We start from the raw sequence: 18,494 nt of genomic DNA, 5'->3' as shown, positions 1-18,494 counted from the left end.
AGAAATATTTACCATGGCCTACAAGGGACTGCCTGCTCTGGCTCTTACCTACTGCCCTAACTTCTCCTCCCCGTCCCCTCCTTTAGTTATACCATGGCAGTGTCCGCCTCCTGACCTGCTCCGTGGATCACTCATTCTCCCCTCATCATCTGCTCCTCATCCAGTAGGCCCCTCTCCACCTCCATTATTCCTTCTCCCACCCTGCCTCTTACCACACTTGGGAATTTCCACACACATATCTCTTGTTTACCATGTAACTCTGCCCTAGATGTTCAATTATGTGCAAACAGGGACCATGTTTATTTTGATTTCCACTGTGTACATACTGCCTCCCACAATGCTTATCACATGACAGGTGCTTTTAAACAAACAAACAAAAAACCTACTTGTTGAATGGCTAATAAGACACAATTCGTATAAAGCTTAAAATACAAACCAAACAAAGAATAATCTTCCTGTCAGCTCACTGGGATGGTGGACCTTGAGAAAGAACAGGACAGATACAAGCAGAACCACGCAGGACAATGTACAAATGAGGTAAACGTCCTGTCATGGCTTCATCAACCCCCCCTTTAGGCACAATCCTTTCTTCTAAAAATCACGACCCAAGCTCTACTGCCCCCAAGACATCAATTTTGCATTCTACTCTCAAAAAGCCCTGATCTCAATCATTTCCAAAGTGCCTCCTAAGGTGTACACCAATAAAGGCTAATGGCATAATTTCCAGGTTTGGAAGAGACATTAGAAGGACTTTTCTGGGATAGAGCCTGTGATGGTTCTTTGTACGTGTCAACTTGATGAGGCCACAGGGGTGCGCCAGTATTTGGTTATACGTTATACAGGGTCTGTCTGTGAGGGAGTTTCTGGATGAGATACACATTTGAATTGGTGACTGAGTAAAGCAGTTACTCACCAATGTATGTGCGCCTCAGATAATCTGAGGGGCTGAGCAGAAGAATTAAAGTCTGAATATGAGAGGATCCTCTTTCTCTCTGACTATCTTTGAGCTGGGACATCAGTCTTCTGCTGCCTTCACACTCAGACTGGAGCTTACACCACTGACTCTCCTGGGTCTCCAGCTTGCCAAGTGCAGATCTTGGGACTTCTCAGCCTTCATAAGAATTGTGAGCCAATTTCTTATAATCTATCTATCTATCTATCTATCTATCTATCTATCTATCTATCTATCTTACTGGTTCTGTTTCTCTGGAGAACACATAATAATGCAGAGCCCTGCCGGACACAAGAAAATCATGTTTGTATATATTACTATTTCAAAGTCGATTTGTGGACCTTGGCGAGCCCTACCTGATTTATAAGCCTTACCCAATATACCTGTCCACAATATCCCTGGTGAATGTCCTACTCAAGCTTGATGCCACATCAAAGGACCTGCCATAGAACTTCTTGAAGTGTAAACGGTCCAGCACATCTCAGCAGAAGAGGCCCTGCAGCACCCCTGCTGCTCTGACTTCTGCCATCACCCCCAGGCTCCAGGACCTCAGCCACCAGGCTCAGGCCTGGCCTATTTAAGTTCCCTCCCGGGAGGGGAGGAAAAGCAGGGGATGCACGGTGTGCTGAGCCGCAGCTGTGCTGGGCCCAGCCAGGGTGGAGGGACCCCAGCCCGTGTGGTCTTTACTCCCTGGGAAGACTGGGTATATTCATTTAAACTAACCATTAATTTCAAATAGGGCATTGTAAGTATTATTAGAAGCACATTATTGAATGTTGAACCTGAAATATTAAAAAAGTGAAAAAAAAAACACAAAACTTAAAAAGGGGGTTGGAAAGCTGTCAGCTAACACCTAAGCAGGCATATTCCAAACAGAACCACTTCAGGGGAATGTAAATGATAATCACACAAGGCCACTATGATGGTCATTATGATGGTGGAACAAGACAAAACAAGGTCACTCTGCCATCATGCGTGAAATTAGACACAAACAAGGATGCTCTGCAACCACAAAAATAACTAGACATCTCCCTTTTCCAGTTCACATAAGTGTCTACTGTTTTTTTGTTAGTGACAATTCTTGCCCAGCTCTTGTCGTCCCACCTCCTAGATCAAAATCACCAAGACACTGAGTTATCAAATTGTCTCTAATTCCTAAGATGACCCAACCCAAAACTGATACCAGCTTCCTGAAACCTTCTTAGAAACACCCAACTCAGCCCAAACTCTACAGTGAATCCCATCTGAACTCCTACATCCTGAAGGAGCTTTGCTGGCAGGAGCTTGTTTTTCATGCAGCGAGTTAAAGAAACCTAACTGTGTTTGACTACAGATGACTTCCTAATGGGCTCTGGCTAGTGAACTTTGACATAACCTTGCACAAGGAAGTGCTTGCTCACTCAAGGTTATGCTTTACAGAAAGAAGGAGTGGTTATGGAAATTAACGCTGATGTTACCCAGAGATTCTCAGTATAAGCCAAAGTGACTCAGTAAAAACAAACAAACAAACAAACAAAAACACCAGCAAATAAGGAAGGAAGGAAGGACAGAAGGGAAAAATAATTTGACCAAGATTAAGATCTCCTCAAAGTATTAAAGTATTAGCTGGTAACTTGTCTGTAAAGCAATCAGAGTCTCAGATTAAACGAGATGATTCACATAGTTGCCGAGTATAACGTCAGGCATGAACTCCACACGCATTTCCTATCCGCGCCATCATCACTGCTATCACTGCTGTATCATTATTGGTCATCAGTCCCTGCTGATGCCCGTAACAAGTTGTACGCTCACTTGCGGATGCTCACAAACATACAGACAAGAAGCGTCTGCCTCAGGGAGCATGTTAAAAGTCTGTTCATTCATCACAAAAGCAAAGGAAGAGGAACAAGCAAAACTCACATTGAGCTGCAGTTCATCTGTCCACTGTCCGATCAGGCGGTAACCAGGGTTGGTGGTGTTTGTGGTCTGGTACTGGAAGATGTCGTAACGCCCAGGGGCGTCCCCATTCTTGTTAAACACGACTGGGGTGCCTGCACTACCTGGTGAAGACAAGACAAAGACAGACTTTAGAGTTAAATGAGATTCCTTCTGTCTCTTGCTTCCAGGGTAATGGTCTGGAGACCTGGTGATGAGAAAGGTAGCTAGGAGGTAGCCTTGCTGTTTAATAGGTTCCCCCAAGATGCCCCCTGAAACTCCCGGGCAAGTCATCACGATGGTCTGTGAATGCTAATTATGGAAGGTGGGAAGACAACCTGCTTCCCCCTTTGAACAGCTCAATTTTTTAGTATCTGAAAATATTTTATTCTACTTTGTCCTCTCTTTTAAGGAATAACAATCAAATGCATTATCTTCAAGAGAAAATATTAAGCTTTGTTGTTGTTGTTGTTATTATTATTTTAGTGTCCATCAAACACTAAATTGTGGTCAATAAAGAATCATTTCAAGAAATAATAAATACATTTTAAAAATGAAATACAAGAGAATCAAAAAACAAGCTCAAAAGTTCACTTACATACATAGTTGAATACTGAGTACATTTAAAAAATATTTTTGGCTGATTATTTCTAATTTGTTTTAAATGATAACCAGTCTTAAATGCTTAGCAGTTTGCCTGGTGAATGCTTAATAAACAATGGATTCTTTCTCAATTTTCTATTTGGGTCTTATTTAAAATGTCTATCTTAAGATAAAACCAATGTTTTGGCACAATTAGACATTGAAGTCAATTTAAAAAGACTAATGCATGTTTTGAAAAAAATATATAAATTCAAAGTTGGATATGAGTGTAAAGTCCCTTAATATTAATCATGTGGAACAAGTGGCAAACCATATACAAAGAATGGAAGATGTGAGTTTTGTTTACTTTCAGCAATACAGCAGTTACAAAAGAATCACCAAAAGTTTGTAACTGAGCGCTATTTCTCTCATGTTCTATAAGAAACAGGAAGAATACCACTGGCTTCAGCATATGTGACTACTGTCTGCTCCTCCTATAAGTTAATACTAGATCAATATTCCCAGCAGAAAACAGTGTATTTCCTGCCATTTACAAGGAAGTTTACAGATCAATTACAGGCTGAAACAGAATCACTGAGAACAGAAGACCATTTTGCTATTTTTAGGGGAGGGACAGGGTAAGTCTTAGGTAATGAGCATGAAGCACTTTTGATAATTCTCATTAAAAATGTCAGCTTCTAATGGTGGCAGAACTCTGCATCTGGCTAGTAGTCATTAGCTTCTGCAGAATTTGGGCCAATGTAGTATTTGCATTGATGACATGGATGAAAGAACTAAGGCACGTTAACTGGACAGGAGAGAGAACGCCTGAAACAGTAAAAAAAGGGTGTCTACACTAAGGAAGCAGGCATGACACTGAGAGTGATCCCACAAAAATGATCACTCAACACAAGAATGAAGTTAAAAAAAAAAAGGGGCCAGAAAGAGGGACAATATATTGGGTGACAAGAGGCATATGAAGTTGCAATCCTGAGCTGAAAGTTACCCCTGCTGGAAGAGAGGGTCCAGCACGTAGGCAGGAGGCAGGGGCAGCTAAAAAGAACTCCACACTATCTTACAAGTGTCAGGCACAGACTTTTATGACACTTCTGCCTATTTAAAAAAAAAAAAAAATCAGAGCTTGTGGTAGGTTGCAAAATGGTTCCCCAGGTAGGTCTAAGTCCTAACCCCCAGAATCTGTGAATGTCATCACACTTGGCAAAGAGATTTTGCAGGTATGATTAAATGAAGGGTCATGAGATGGGAGAGATTATCCTGGATAATGTAGGTGGGCCCAGTGTAATCACAATGGCCCTTACAAGAGGCAGAAGGAGTCAAAGGAGGAAGGAGAAGATGTGAGGAGGAAAACAAGAGGCTAGGGTGATGCAAGGAAGGGGTCCTGAGCCCCGGAAGTGCAGGTGGCCTTTAGAAGCTAGAAAAAGGAAGGAAGCAGATACTCCCCCAGAGCCTCTAAAAGGAACCAGCCCTGCCTTCACCTTAACTAAAACTCAGAGAGACCTGTATCAGACTTCCAAACCACAGAACTATAAGATAATAAATGTGTGTTGTTTAAGCTAGCAAATATATGGTAATCTTTTAATGGCAGCAACAGGAAACTAATACAAACCTGGAGGACACAGAGCAATGAGCTTCCTAATTTTACAGGTGAGGAAGTATACTTAGGTTCAGAGAGGGCAATCATTTGCCTCAGGCCCACTCTGCTCATTAAATTTGAATAGTGCCCAATAACTGGCTCTGGAATCCCCTAGAAAGGGTTTAAATTCCAGGTCTACCACTTCCTATATGTGTGACCTGTATCAAATTATTCAGTCTTCCTCTCCTTCTGAGTGTCACTAATACCTTTGTCATAGGGTTAGTAAGAATTAAATGTAACAATGTACACAAGGTGCTTAGTCCCATGCCTTTTACATAATAAATGCTCAATAGATGGCCATGATTTTTTATTATAGTTTTCACTTTTATTATTGTTTTCTTTGCTAATATCTCAGGACCAGACCCTGATGCATGCCGTCAGACCCCCAGACCAATAATGTTTTCCAATGCATCAAAGGAGTCTCTCCTAACTGGTTTTTTTTTTTTAATTTAAATTTCTCCATTGGTGTAAACATTTTTAAAATTTTCCAAGCAGCAGGCTAGAATCCACTCTGGGAATGGGCATTCATCTATGAGCAACGCTGATTTGATCCTACGAACTTGAATCAGTGGCTGAATCTGTGTGTGGCCAAGGGCACCATTTCAATTTGTTTCTTCTCTGTTTCACCTAGACACTATCCCCATGGTCCACAAAGACACCCCATTAAGCCCTCTCTGTAGAGGAATCAACAGAAGTGTTTCTTATTATTTTTCAGGAAGACATTAATATTCAGATACTCACCTCTCTTTTCTTTCACATTGGATACTAGGATTCATGTTGTACTTTGCTTTAATTCTACAGCTTCTAGTCATTAAATAATAGGACGTGAGCTTTTCAGAGTCTTTGAGAGAATGGAGGAAGAATATCAGAGGCCTGGGGCTCCAAAGGATCTCATCCCACCAGGTAAATATTCATCAGAAAGGTACATACTGCCTCATCTCTCTCTCTCTCTCTCCCCTTACAATCCTTGTGAGGAGAAATGATTCTTGTGTTGCCCTTTCCATTCTCATTAAAGTTCACGCTTAGAAAAAAATAAGGCAGAAGAGCTGAATACGTTACCTAAGTGATGTGTAACAATGTATGGTGTGGCTTTGACCTTTTTGATGGATTCTACAACGCAACTGGCATTTTTCAGGCTTTTTTTTTTCCCCCACACAACTCCTTTTCAACATCACCCCTGAACTTCTTGAAAGAGAAAAAGAGGGATTGTGTTCAGTGAACTCTATATCAAATAATAATAATAATAATAGGGATCAAACAAATCCAGAGAAAATAAATAAGTTCTCAAAGGAGAAGCGATCCTCTGCAGGAACCTCCACAATGTATCGGGGCCAGAACACAAGTGTCCTAAAGTAAAGGAAACAGGGCCACTTGACAAGATGGGATACTGAGAGGAGAGAATGGCTGAGAGAACGCACTCAAGTAGGAAATCTCCTTCCCAGATGAGAGTATCTGAGTGAAATTCCTTTTATTTTCCTGGATCAAGAAGGATTTGAGATATACGATGCTCCGATGACAAAACAGTCCTCAGCATCAAAGTACTGACCTGACAGGTTTTCTCTTCTCTTCTTACCACCCCATGCACAGATTCCAGAAAGGCTACCTTGATTCGTGTTCCAGTTACCTTTTGCTGCTCAACAAACTATCCTAAAACGTGGCACTCAAAAAAAAAAAAAAATGACAATCTGTATTTTGCAATTCGGGCAGGGCTTGGCAGAAACAGTGCCTCTCTGGTCCACTCACATCAGCTGGAGCAGCTTGAAGCTCACGTGTCTGACAGCTGATGCTGACTATCAGCTGTGACTTCAGCTGGGGCTACGGCTGGAGCACCACATGCGGCCTGACCCTCGGCTTCTTGGCTTCCTCCTAACATGGCAGCTGTGTTCGTAATACAGAAGTCACAAGAGAACCATGCAGAAGCCCTATGGCATTCTGTACCATAGAAGTCACATACTGCCACTTCTGTATTAGCCACAGGCTCACTCAGACTCAAGGGGAGGGAATACAGATCTCACCCTCGATGAAGAAAAGCTAACTTCATGTTTCAAGAAGACCACATGAGATATGCCATCTTTATAAAATATACCCCAACCCAATTTGTTTTCTGGAAAGGAGTAAATCTAGGTACAGACAGGCTTCACATTAAAGACTTCACTATATAACAATTCTCTAAGGTTGTGTATCCAAGACAACAAATTTGTTAAATTGACAAATACTGACATCTGGTTGGATGGGCCAACATCCAACATCAAGATAACTAAAATTTAGGCTCAGGTCATTGCATTCATTTGGGATGACATAATTAGCCATCTTTTCTGTTGGTGCACAAGAGGAGATTAAGTGATTGCTGAAGATGTAGCAATACTTTTAGAGCATTCTATTATCACTTCCTAAATTGATGCTTTCATAAATGTGAAGGTCGGAGTTATTAAACTGTACTCTACTGGTCTGGAACAGAACTCCCAGGGGTATGGAAAATTCTGTACTGAAGTAACAGAAGAGCACGATTAAGCTCACTGAGACCAAGAAACATCAAGATTTTTCTAAAACATGCAGAAGAGAGGCTACATTTTTCACAATCGACTAGAAAGAAACTTGAGTTCTAGGTCTGTCTCTGTCATTTGCTAGCTGTGGTTGGACAAATATTTTCTCCTCTCTAAAATTTGATTTCTTTATCTAAAAGTCAGGAAATTGAATGAGTAAAAAAATGTCAAGCTTCTTTTCACCCTAATAGTTGCTCACTTAAAGCGACATGAAAGCCGCTTAACTAAATCTAACACAGTTCTTTTGTTTTTTGTTTTTCCCTGCTTTCTAAAACGGTTGAGTCCCACCATTAATGAATGTCACACGGCCCTGGGAGTCTCCTCCTTGCCTGTCCATATGGCAGAAAGAATACCCTCAGAGAAAAGGAGATTACGTTGACAACAGAGCATGACTACAATGATGACAAAGAGAGGGAACGGATTGGCCCTGCCTGTGAGCTCCCGCAGAGCCTGTGTTCCAAGATGGAACAGCAGGAATGTTGTAATAAGCCCTTTCTCTCAGACGCTTAATACAAGTCAAGAGAGCAGGCCATGGGGTTGGGTACCCTAGGTACCAGTTACAGCATCATCAATACGTAACTGCGTGGCTTTAGACATCATGATTCTTCCTTTCTCTATGAATCAGTTTCTTTATCTGCTAAAAAAAAAAAAAAGGAAATAACAGTATCTAAGCCACTTAGTATTATGAATATTAAAGAAGCCAATACACAAAAAGTACTTAGGACAGTTTCTGGCACATAGTAATCATTTGGTAAACGTAGGGCCTGTGTCCAATCAGAAGCTCAGCATCTCTGGCTCAGCAGTGGTAAGCCCATCCTAACCAAAGTCTGCAAGCATTATCTAGAAGAAGAATCAGATGAGAATCACCAAAACATTCTCAAAATGACTCTTCTTTGTTACTGGCCAAAGAATTGTGATGCTTATCTATAGACCAGCATACAAAGCGCAGAAACTGACCCCAGGATATGTAATGAAATTTATGTGTGCTTTTTCTGGGAAAATTTGTTATATATTTTAGGAGATTCTGTAAGATAAGGAAGAAACTACGAAAAAAAGATAATTTGTAGTCGAACCATTTTTCTGGTTGTATTTATAGTCATTTTTGTCTCCATCTTAACTCGGAAACTGTTGGTTACAAAATCAGGTATGGTTCTTCTTCACCCAGATACTAGGTAACTCCTGAATGATTGATACAATATTGTGGGTTTAAGTGGATTATTATTTACAAGCAGAGAAGCAAGAAGATTTTTTAAACCGTAACATAATTATCTAAACCAGGAAATTAACATTGATGTAATACTATTTAAAACTAATCCGCAGGCAAATATGGAAGGAGGAGAGAAGACGGCGGAAGAGTAAGACGCGGAGATCACCTTCCTTCCCACAGATACAGTAGAAATATATCTACACGTAGAACTGCTCCTACAGAACACCCACTGAACGCTGGCAGAAAACGTCCGACCTCCAAAAAGGCAAGAAACTCCCCCCGTACTTGGGTAGGGCAAAAGAAAAAAGAAATAACAGAGACAAAAGAATAGGGACGGCACCTGCACCAGTGGGAGGGAGCTGTGAAGGAGGAAAGATTTCCACGCACTAGGAGCCCCTTCGCGGGCGGAGACTGCGGGTGGCAGAGGGGGGAAGCTTCGGAGCCACGGAGGAGAGCGCAGCCACAGGGGTGCGGAGGGCAAAGCGGAGAGACTCTCGCACGGAGGAGCGGTGCCGACCAGCACTCACCAGCCCGAGAGGCTTGTCTGCTCAGCCGCCGGGGCGGGCGGGGCTAGGAGCTGAGGCTCGGGCTGCGGTCGGGTCGCAGGGAGAGGACTGGGGCTGGCGGCGTGAACACAGCCTGAAGGGGTTAGTGCACCACAGCTGGCTGGGAGGGAGCCCGGGAAAAAGTCTGCAGCTGCCGAAGAGGCAAGAGACTTTTTCTTCCATCTTTGTTTCGCGGCGCGCAAGGAGAGGGGATTCAGAGCGCCGCCTAAACGAACTCCAAAGAAGGGCGCGAGCCGCGGCGATCAGCGCGGACCCCAGAGACGGGCGTGAGATGCTGGGGCTGCTGCTGCCGCCTCCAAATATCCTGTGTGTGAGCACAGGTCACTCTCCACACCGCCCCTCCCGGGAGCCCGTGCAGCCCGCCACTGCCAGGGTCCCGTGATCCGGGGACAACTTCCCCGGGAGAACGCACTGCGCGCCTCAGGCTGGTGCAACGTCACGCCGGCCTCTGACGCCGCAGGCTCGCCCCGCCTCCTCTGCACCCCTCCCTCCCCGCGGCCTGGGTGAGCCAGAGCCCCCGAAGCAGCTGCTCCTTTAACCCCATCCTGTCTGGGCGGGGAATAGACGCCCTCAGGCGACCTACACGCAGAGGCGGGTGCAAATCCAAAGCTGAACCCCAGGAGCTGTGCGAACAGGGAAAAGAAGGGGAAATCTCTCCCAGCAGCCTCAGAAGCAGCGGATTAAAACTCCACAAACAACTTGATGTGCCTGCATCTGTTGAATACCTGAATAGACAACGAATCATCCCAAATTCAGGAGGTGGACTTTGGGAGCAGGATATATTAATTTTTCCCCTTTTCCTTTTTTTGGTGAGTGTATATGCATATGCTTCTGGGTGAGATTTTGTCTGTATAGCTTTGCTTTACAATAGCTTTACTTTACTTCACTATATTATAGCCTCTTTCTTTCTTTCTTTCTATTTTTTCTCCCTTTTACTCTGAGCCGTGTGGACGAAAGGCTCTTGGTGCTCCAGCCAGGCATCAGGGCCGTGCCTCTGAGGTGGGAGAGCCAACTTCAGGACACTGGTCCACAAGAGACCTCCCAGCTCCACGTAATACCAAACGGTGAAAATCTCTCAGAGATCTCCATCTCAACATCAAGACCCAGCTTCACTCAACGACCAGCAAGCTACAGTGCTGGACACCCTATGCCAAACAACTAGCAAGATAGGAACACAGCCCCATCCATTAGCAGAGAGGCTGCCTAAAATCATAATAAGGCCACAGACACCCCAAAACACACCACCAGACGTGGACGTGCCCACCAGAAAGACAAGATCCAGCCTCATCCAACCAGAGCTCAGGCACTAGTTCCCTCCACCAGGAAGCCTACACAACCCACTGAACCAACCTTAGCCACTGGGGACAGATACCAAAAACAACGGGAACTACAAACCTGCAGCCTGTGAAAAGGAGACCCCAAACACAGTAAGATAAGCAAAATGAGACGACAGAAAAACACACAGCAGATGAAGGAGCAGGGTCAAAACACACCAGACTTAACAAATGAAGAGGAAATAGGTAGTCTACCTGAAAAAGAATTCAGAATAATGATAGTAAGGATGATCCAAAATCTTGGAAATAGAATAGACAAAATGCAAGAAACATTTAACAAGGACGTAGAAGAACTAAAGAGGAACCAAGCAATGATGAAAAACACAATAAATGAAATTAAAAATACCCTAGATGGGATCAATAGCAGAATAACTGAGGCAGAAGAAAGGATAAGTGACCTGGAAGATAAAATGGTGGAAATAACTACTACAGAGCAGGATAAAGAAAAAAGAATGAAAAGAACTGAGGACAGTCTCAGAGACCTCTGGGACAACATTAAACGCACCAACATTCGAATTATAGGGGTCCCAGAAGAAGAAGAGAAAAAGAAAGGGACTGAGAAAATACTTGAAGAGATTATAGTTGAAAACATCCCTAATATGGGAAAGGAAATAGTTAATCAAGTCCTGGAAGCACAGAGAGTCCCATACAGGATAAACCCAAGGAGAAACACGCCAAGACACATATTAATCAAACTGTCAAAATTAAATATAAGGAAAACATATTAAAGGCAGCAAGGGAAAAACAACAAATAACACACAAGGGAATCCCCATAAGGTTAACATCTGATCTTTCAGCAGAAACTCTGCAAGCCAGAAGGGAGTGGCAGGATATACTTAAAGTGATGAAGGAGAAAAACCTACAACCAAGATTACTCTACCCAGCAAGGATCTCATTCAGATTTGATGGAGAAATTAAAACCTTTACAGACAAGCAAAAGCTGAGAGAGTTCAGCACCACCAAACCAGCTTTACAACAAATGCTAAAGGAACTTCTCTAGGCAAGAAACACAAGAGAAGGAAAACACCTACAATAACAAACCCAAAACATTTAAGAAAATGGGAATAGGAACATACATATCGATAATTACCTTGAATGTAAATGGATTAAATGCTCCCACCAAAAGACACAGGCTGGCTGAATGGATACAAAAACAAGACCCATATATATGCTGTCTACAAGAGACCCACTTCAGACCTAGAGACACATACAGACTGAAAGTGAGGGGATGGAAAAAGATATTCCATGCAAATGGAAATCAAAAGAAAGCTGGAGTAGCAATTCTCAAATCAGACAAAATAGACTTGAAAATAAAGACTATTACAAGAGACGAAGAAGGACACTATATAATGATCAAGGAATCGATCCAAGAGGAAGGTATAACAATTGTAAATATTTATGCACCCAACATAGGAGCACCTCAATACATAAGGCAAATACTAACAGCCATAAAAGGGGAAATCGACAGCAACACAATCATAGCAGGGGACTTTAACACCCCACTTTCACCAATGGACAGATCATCCAAAATGAAAATAAATAAGGAAACACAAGCTTTAAATGATACATTAAACAAGATGGACTTAATTGATATTTATAGGACATTCCACCCATAAACAACAGAATACACATTTTTCTCAAGTGCTCATGGAACATTCTCCAGGATAGATCATATCTTGGGTCACAAATCAAGCCTTAGTAAATTTAAGAAAATTGAAATCATATCAAGTATCTTTTCCGACCACAACGCTATGAGACTAGATATCAATTACAGGAAAAGATCTGTAAAAAATACAAACACATAGAGGCTACACAATACATTACTTAATAACGAAGTGATTACTGAAGAAATCAAAGGGGAAATCAAAAAATACCTAGAAACAGATGACAATGGAGATACGACGACCCAAAACCTATGGGACGCAGCAAAAGCAGTGCTAAGAGGGAAGTTTATAGCAATACAAGCCTACCTCAAGAAACAGGAAACATCTCGAATAAACAACCTAACCTTGCACCTAAAGCAATTAGAGAAAGAAGAACAAAAAAACCCCAAAGCCAGCAGAAGGAAAGAAATTATAAAGATCAGGTCAGAAATAAATGAAAAAGAAATGAAGGAAACAATAGCAAAAATCAATGAAACTAAAAGCTGGTTCTTCGAGAAGATAAACAAAATTGATAAACCATTAGCCAGACTCATCAAGAGAAAAAGGGAGAAGACTCAGATCAATAGAATTAGAAATGAAAAAGGGGAAGTAACCACTGACACTGCAGAAATACAAAAGATCATGAGAGATTACTACAAGCAACTCTATGCCAATAAAATGGACAACCTGGAAGAAATGGACAGATTCTTAGAAATGCACAAACTGCCAAGACTGAACCAGGAAGAAATAGAAAATATGAACAGACCAATCACAAGCACTGAAATTGAAACTGTGATTAAAAACCTTCCAACAAACAAAAGCCCAGGACCAGATGGCTTCACAGGTGAATTCTATCAAACATTTAGAGAAGAGCTAACACCTATCCTTCTCAAACTCTTCCAAAATATTGCAGAGGGAGGAACACTCCCAAACTCATTCTACGAGGCCACCATCACCCTGATGCCAAAACCAGACAAAGATGTCACAAAGAAAGAAAACTTCAGGCCAATATCACTGATGAACATAGATGCAAAAATCCTCAACAAAATACTAGCAAACAGAATCCAACAGCACATTAAAAGGATCATACACCATGATCAAGTGGGGTTTATCCCAGGAATGCAAGGATTCTTCAATATACGCAAATCAATCAATGTGATACACCATATTAACAAATTGAAGGAGAAAAACCATATGATCATCTCAATAGATGCAGAGAAAGCTTTCGACAAAATTCAACACCCATTTATGATAAAAGCCCTGCAGAAAGTAGGCATAGAGGGAACTTTCCTCAACATAATAAAGGCCATATATGACAAACCCACAGCCAACATTGTCCTCAATGGTGAAAAACTGAAACCATTTCCACTAAGATCAGGAACAAGACAAGGTTGCCCACTCTCACCACTATTATTCAACATAGTTTTGGAAGTGTTAGTTAGCCACAGCAATCAGAGAAGACAAAGAAATAAAAGGAATCCAAATCGGAAAAGAAGAAGTAAAGCTGTCACTATTTGCAGATGACATGATACTATACATAGAGAATCCTAAAGATGCTACCAGAAAACTCCTAGAGCTAATCAATGAATTTGGTAAAGTAGCAGGATACAAAATTAATGCACAGAAATCTCTTGCATTTCTATATACACTAATGACGAAAAATCTGAAAGTGAAATTAAGAAAACACTCCCATTTACCATTGCATCAAAAAGAATAAAATATCTAGGAGTAAACCTACCTAAGGAGCCAAAAGACCTGTATGCAGAAAATTATAAGACACTGATGAAAGAAATTAAAGATGATACAAATAGATGGAGAGATATACCATGTTCCTGGATTGGAAGAATCAACATTGTGAAAATGACTCTACTACCCAAAGCAATCTACAGATTCAATGCAATCCCTATCAAACTACCACTGGCATTTTTCACAGAACTAGAACAAAAAATTTCACAATTTGTATGGAAACACAAAAGACCCCGAATAGCCAAAGCAATCTTGAGAACGAAAAATGGAGCTGGGGGAATCAGGCTCCCTGACTTCAGACTATATTACAAAGCTTCAGTAATCAAGACAGTTTGGTACTGGCACAAAAACAGAAATATAGATCAATGGAACAGGATAGAAAGCCCAGAGATAAACCCACACACATATGGTCACCTTATTTTTGATAAAGGAGGCAAGCATGTACACTGGAGAAAAGACAGCCTCTTCAATAAGTGGTGCTGGGAAAATTGGACAGGTACATGTAAAAGTATGAAATTAGAACACTCCCTGACACCGTGCACAAAAATAAACTCAAAATGGATTAAAGACCTAAGTGTAAGGGCAGACACTATCAAACTCTTAGAGGAAAACATAGGCAGAACACTCTATGACATACATCACAGCAAGATTCTTTTTCACCCAGCTCCCAGAGAAATGGAAACAAGAACACAAATAAACAAATGGGACCTAATGAAACTTAAAAGCTTTTGCACAGCAAAGGAAACCATAAACAAGACCAAAAGACAACCATCAGAATGGGAGAAAATATTTGCAAATGAAGCAACTGACAAAGGATTAATCTCCAAGATTTACAAGCAGCTCATGCAGCTCAATAACAAAAAAACGAACAACCCAATCCAAAAATGGGCAGAAGACCTAAATAGACATTTCTCCAAAGAAGATATACAGATGGCCTACAGACACATGAAAGAATGCTCAACATCATTAATCATTAGAGAAATGCAAATCAAAACTACAATGAGATATCATCTCACACCGGTCAGAATGGCCATCATCAAAAAATCTAGAAACAATAAATGCTGGAGAGGGTGTGGAGGAAAGGGAACCCTCTTGCACTGTTGGTGGGAATGTAAATTGATACAGCCACTATGGAGAACAGTATGGAGGTTCCTTAAAAAACTACAAATAGAACTACCATACGACCCAGCAATCCCACTACTGGGCATATACCCTGAGAAAACCATAGTTCAAGAAGAGTCATGTACCAAAATGTTCATTGCAGCTCTATTTACAATAGCCAGGACATGGAAGCAACCTAAATGTCCATCGACAGATGAATGGATAAAGAAGATGTGGCACATATATACAATGGAATATTACTCAGCCATAAAAAGAAATGAAATGGAGGTATTTGTAATGAGGTGGATGGAGTTAGAGTCTGTCATACAGAGTGAAGTAAGTCAGAAAGAGAAAAACAAATACAGTATGCTAACACATATATACGGAATCTAAGGGAAAAAAAAAAAAAAAAGGCCATGAAGAACCTAGTGGCAAGACGGGAATAAAGACACAGACCTACTAGAGAATGGACTTGAGGATATGGGGAGGGGGTGGGGTGAGATGTGACAGGGTAAGAGAGTGTCATGGACATATATACACTACCAAATGTAAAATAGATAACTAGTGGGAAGCAGCCGCATAGCACAGGGAGATCAGCTCGGTGCTTTGTGACCACCTAGAGGGGTGGGATGGGGAGGGTGGGAGGGAGGGAGATGCAAGAGGGAAGAGAAATGGGAACATATTGTATATGTATAACTGATTCACTTTGTTATAAAGCAGAAGCTAACACACCATTGTAAGGCAATTATACTTCAATAAAGATGTTTAAAAAAAAAAAAAATCCGCAAATATTATTAAAATTCCTCCACTGTCCCATTCATATCCTTTTTCTGGTTTAAGATCAATCAATGTTCCCACATTGCATTTAATAGTAATGTCTCCTTAGTTTCTTCTAGTCTGGAACAATTCCTCCATCGGTCATTCTCATGACCTCAACACTTTTTGAAGAGTACTGGCCAGTTATTTTGTAAAATGACCTTCAATTTGGATGTCTGGTGTTTGTTTAACATTAGATGGAGGTCATGTATTTTTGGCGATAAGACCTCAGAAGTGATGTTGTAACCTTCCCAGGGTTATCTTTTTTTAAAATTAATTAATGTTTTATTGAAGAAGAGTTGATTTACTATTTGTTAGTTTCAGGCATACAGCAAAGTGATTCAGTGAATCACTTTTCAGTATATATATATATATATATACACACACACACACACACACACACGACACTTTTCAGATTCTTTTCCCATGTAGGTTATTACAAAATATTGAGTAAAATTCCCTGTGCTATACAGTAGGTCCTTGTTGTTTATCTATTTTACATATAGTAGTGTGTATATGTTTCTCCCAAATTCCTAATTTATCCCTCTCCACCACCTTTCCCTTTTGATAACTGTAAGTTTGTTTTCGAAGTCTGTAAGTTCTGTTTTGTAAATAAGTTCATATGTATCATTTTTTAAGATTCCATATATAAGATTCCATATCATAATATCATATGATATTTGTCTTTGTCTGGCTCGCTTCACTTAGTATGATAATCTCTAGGTCCATCCATGTTGCTGCAAATGGCATTATTTCATTCTTTTTTATGTATTCCACTGTATACATACATATACCACATCATCATCATCTTCTTCTTTTTTTTCTTTTGGCTGCACTGCGTGGCATGTGGGATATTAGTTCCCGGACCAGGGATCGAACCCATGCCCTCTGTAGTGGAAGCACGGAGTCCTAACCACTGGACTGCCAGGGAATTCCCAACTACATCTTCTTAATTCATTCATCTGTCAATGGACATTTAGGTTGCTTCCATGTCTTGGCTATTGTAAATAGTGCTGCTATGAACATAGAGGTGCATGTATCTTTTTGAATTATGGTTTTCTCCAGATATACACACAGGAGTGGGATATGGTAGCTCTATTTTTAGTTTTTTAAGGAACCTCCATACTGTTCTCCATAGTGGCTGCGCTAATTTACATTCCTAACAACAGTGTAGGAGGGTTCCCTTTCCTCCACACCCTCTCCAGTATTTATTATTTGTAGACTTTTTGATAACAGCCATTCTGACTGGCGTGAAGTGGTATCTCACTGTACTTTTGATTTGCATTTCTCTAATAATTAGTAGCATGTGATGTTGTTAAGTCTCATTACTGGTGACACCAACCTTGACAACTTGGTTAAGTGCTGTCTTCCAGGTTTCTCCACTTCAAGGCTGCTCTTTTCCCCTTTGTAATTAATGTGTTCTACGATGAAGGACACTTTGAGGCTATGCAAGTATCTTATTTCTCATCCTACTTTTAGCCCAATAATTTTAGCATCCATTGATGATTCTTGCCTGAAACACTTATTACTGAGGTCTTTGCAAAATGGTGAGTTTTGTATTTCCATCTTTGCCTCATTCCATCGTGCTGTCTCTTCTCTTGCGTTTACGTATCCAATTCAATTATTTATTTATTAGTATGGACTCACTGATATTTATTATATTCTATGAGCTTAACCCACTGTTGGTCTAGAATTAGCCAGTGGGATCTTCTTCAAGTTGGTTCCTTTGCCCCTTCGACATGGTCCCATCAGTTTTTGAGCACTTTCTTGCTTTGTGGCACAACATGGTTTCAAATTCATCTTCTAGTTGCCCTGCTCTAGCCCCTGAATTGAGAGTTTCACTAGGGAGCCCTAGTTCTTTTCACTGGAGAATGGTATTTATAAATAACATGTGGGTGCAAGTGCAGTCATTTCTACCAGGATGTCATGGCTCCTAGGCCCTCTCAGTGGAGGTTTGTATGCACACAAACATACCCATATCCATCTCCCTACCTCCCCATCTGCATGTGTATTAAAAGCCATGAGCCCATGCTGGTATCTTCCATTCTAATCCAACACAACAAGTGTTATTTTACCTTTCTCCCATCCTTATTAGTAATTTCTTTCTCTGACTCTCGTTATCCACAATATCTTTTATTAAATCTCTCAGTCCTCTTATGGACATAAATAATCTTCAGAATTGTGGGGAAAAAAACATACTAAGTTCCTAGGGATTGTGAAATATCTGCGTACAGTTATTCATGTCTTCAGTCTTATAGTATATAGTCAAATACTGTCTTCCAAAATTATTTGCACTCTTTATCTTTCTTCCTCACTCCCTTCAGCATGGTTATGTTACTCATATGTAATTTAGTTAGGTTTATTACTGTATTAAATTTTGTATTACTCCATGCAATGGTTATTTTTTAATTGAGAAATAATTGACATTCAGGATGG

General features: G+C 40.9%; 1 protein-coding gene across 5 annotated transcripts in view; it reads right to left on the bottom strand.

The window, feature by feature from the left end:
* The window catches only part of GRM7 (glutamate metabotropic receptor 7), an 818,647-nt gene that overhangs the window by 238,092 nt on the left and 562,061 nt on the right, over positions 1-18,494 (bottom strand). For all 5 annotated transcript variants that reach the window (XM_036869668.1, XM_036869667.1, XM_036869664.1 and 2 more), the window contains exon 7: positions 2,852-2,991. In XM_036869668.1, coding sequence (XP_036725563.1) covers positions 2,852-2,991 — 140 coding nt within the window. The remainder of the gene's footprint in view (positions 1-2,851; positions 2,992-18,494) is intronic.

This window comes from Balaenoptera musculus, chromosome 11, assembly GCF_009873245.2.
Source record: "Balaenoptera musculus isolate JJ_BM4_2016_0621 chromosome 11, mBalMus1.pri.v3, whole genome shotgun sequence".
Lineage (NCBI taxonomy): Eukaryota > Metazoa > Chordata > Mammalia > Artiodactyla > Balaenopteridae > Balaenoptera > Balaenoptera musculus.
Note: the sequence above shows the minus strand (reverse complement) of the source record. Positions and strands in the feature narration are given on the sequence as shown.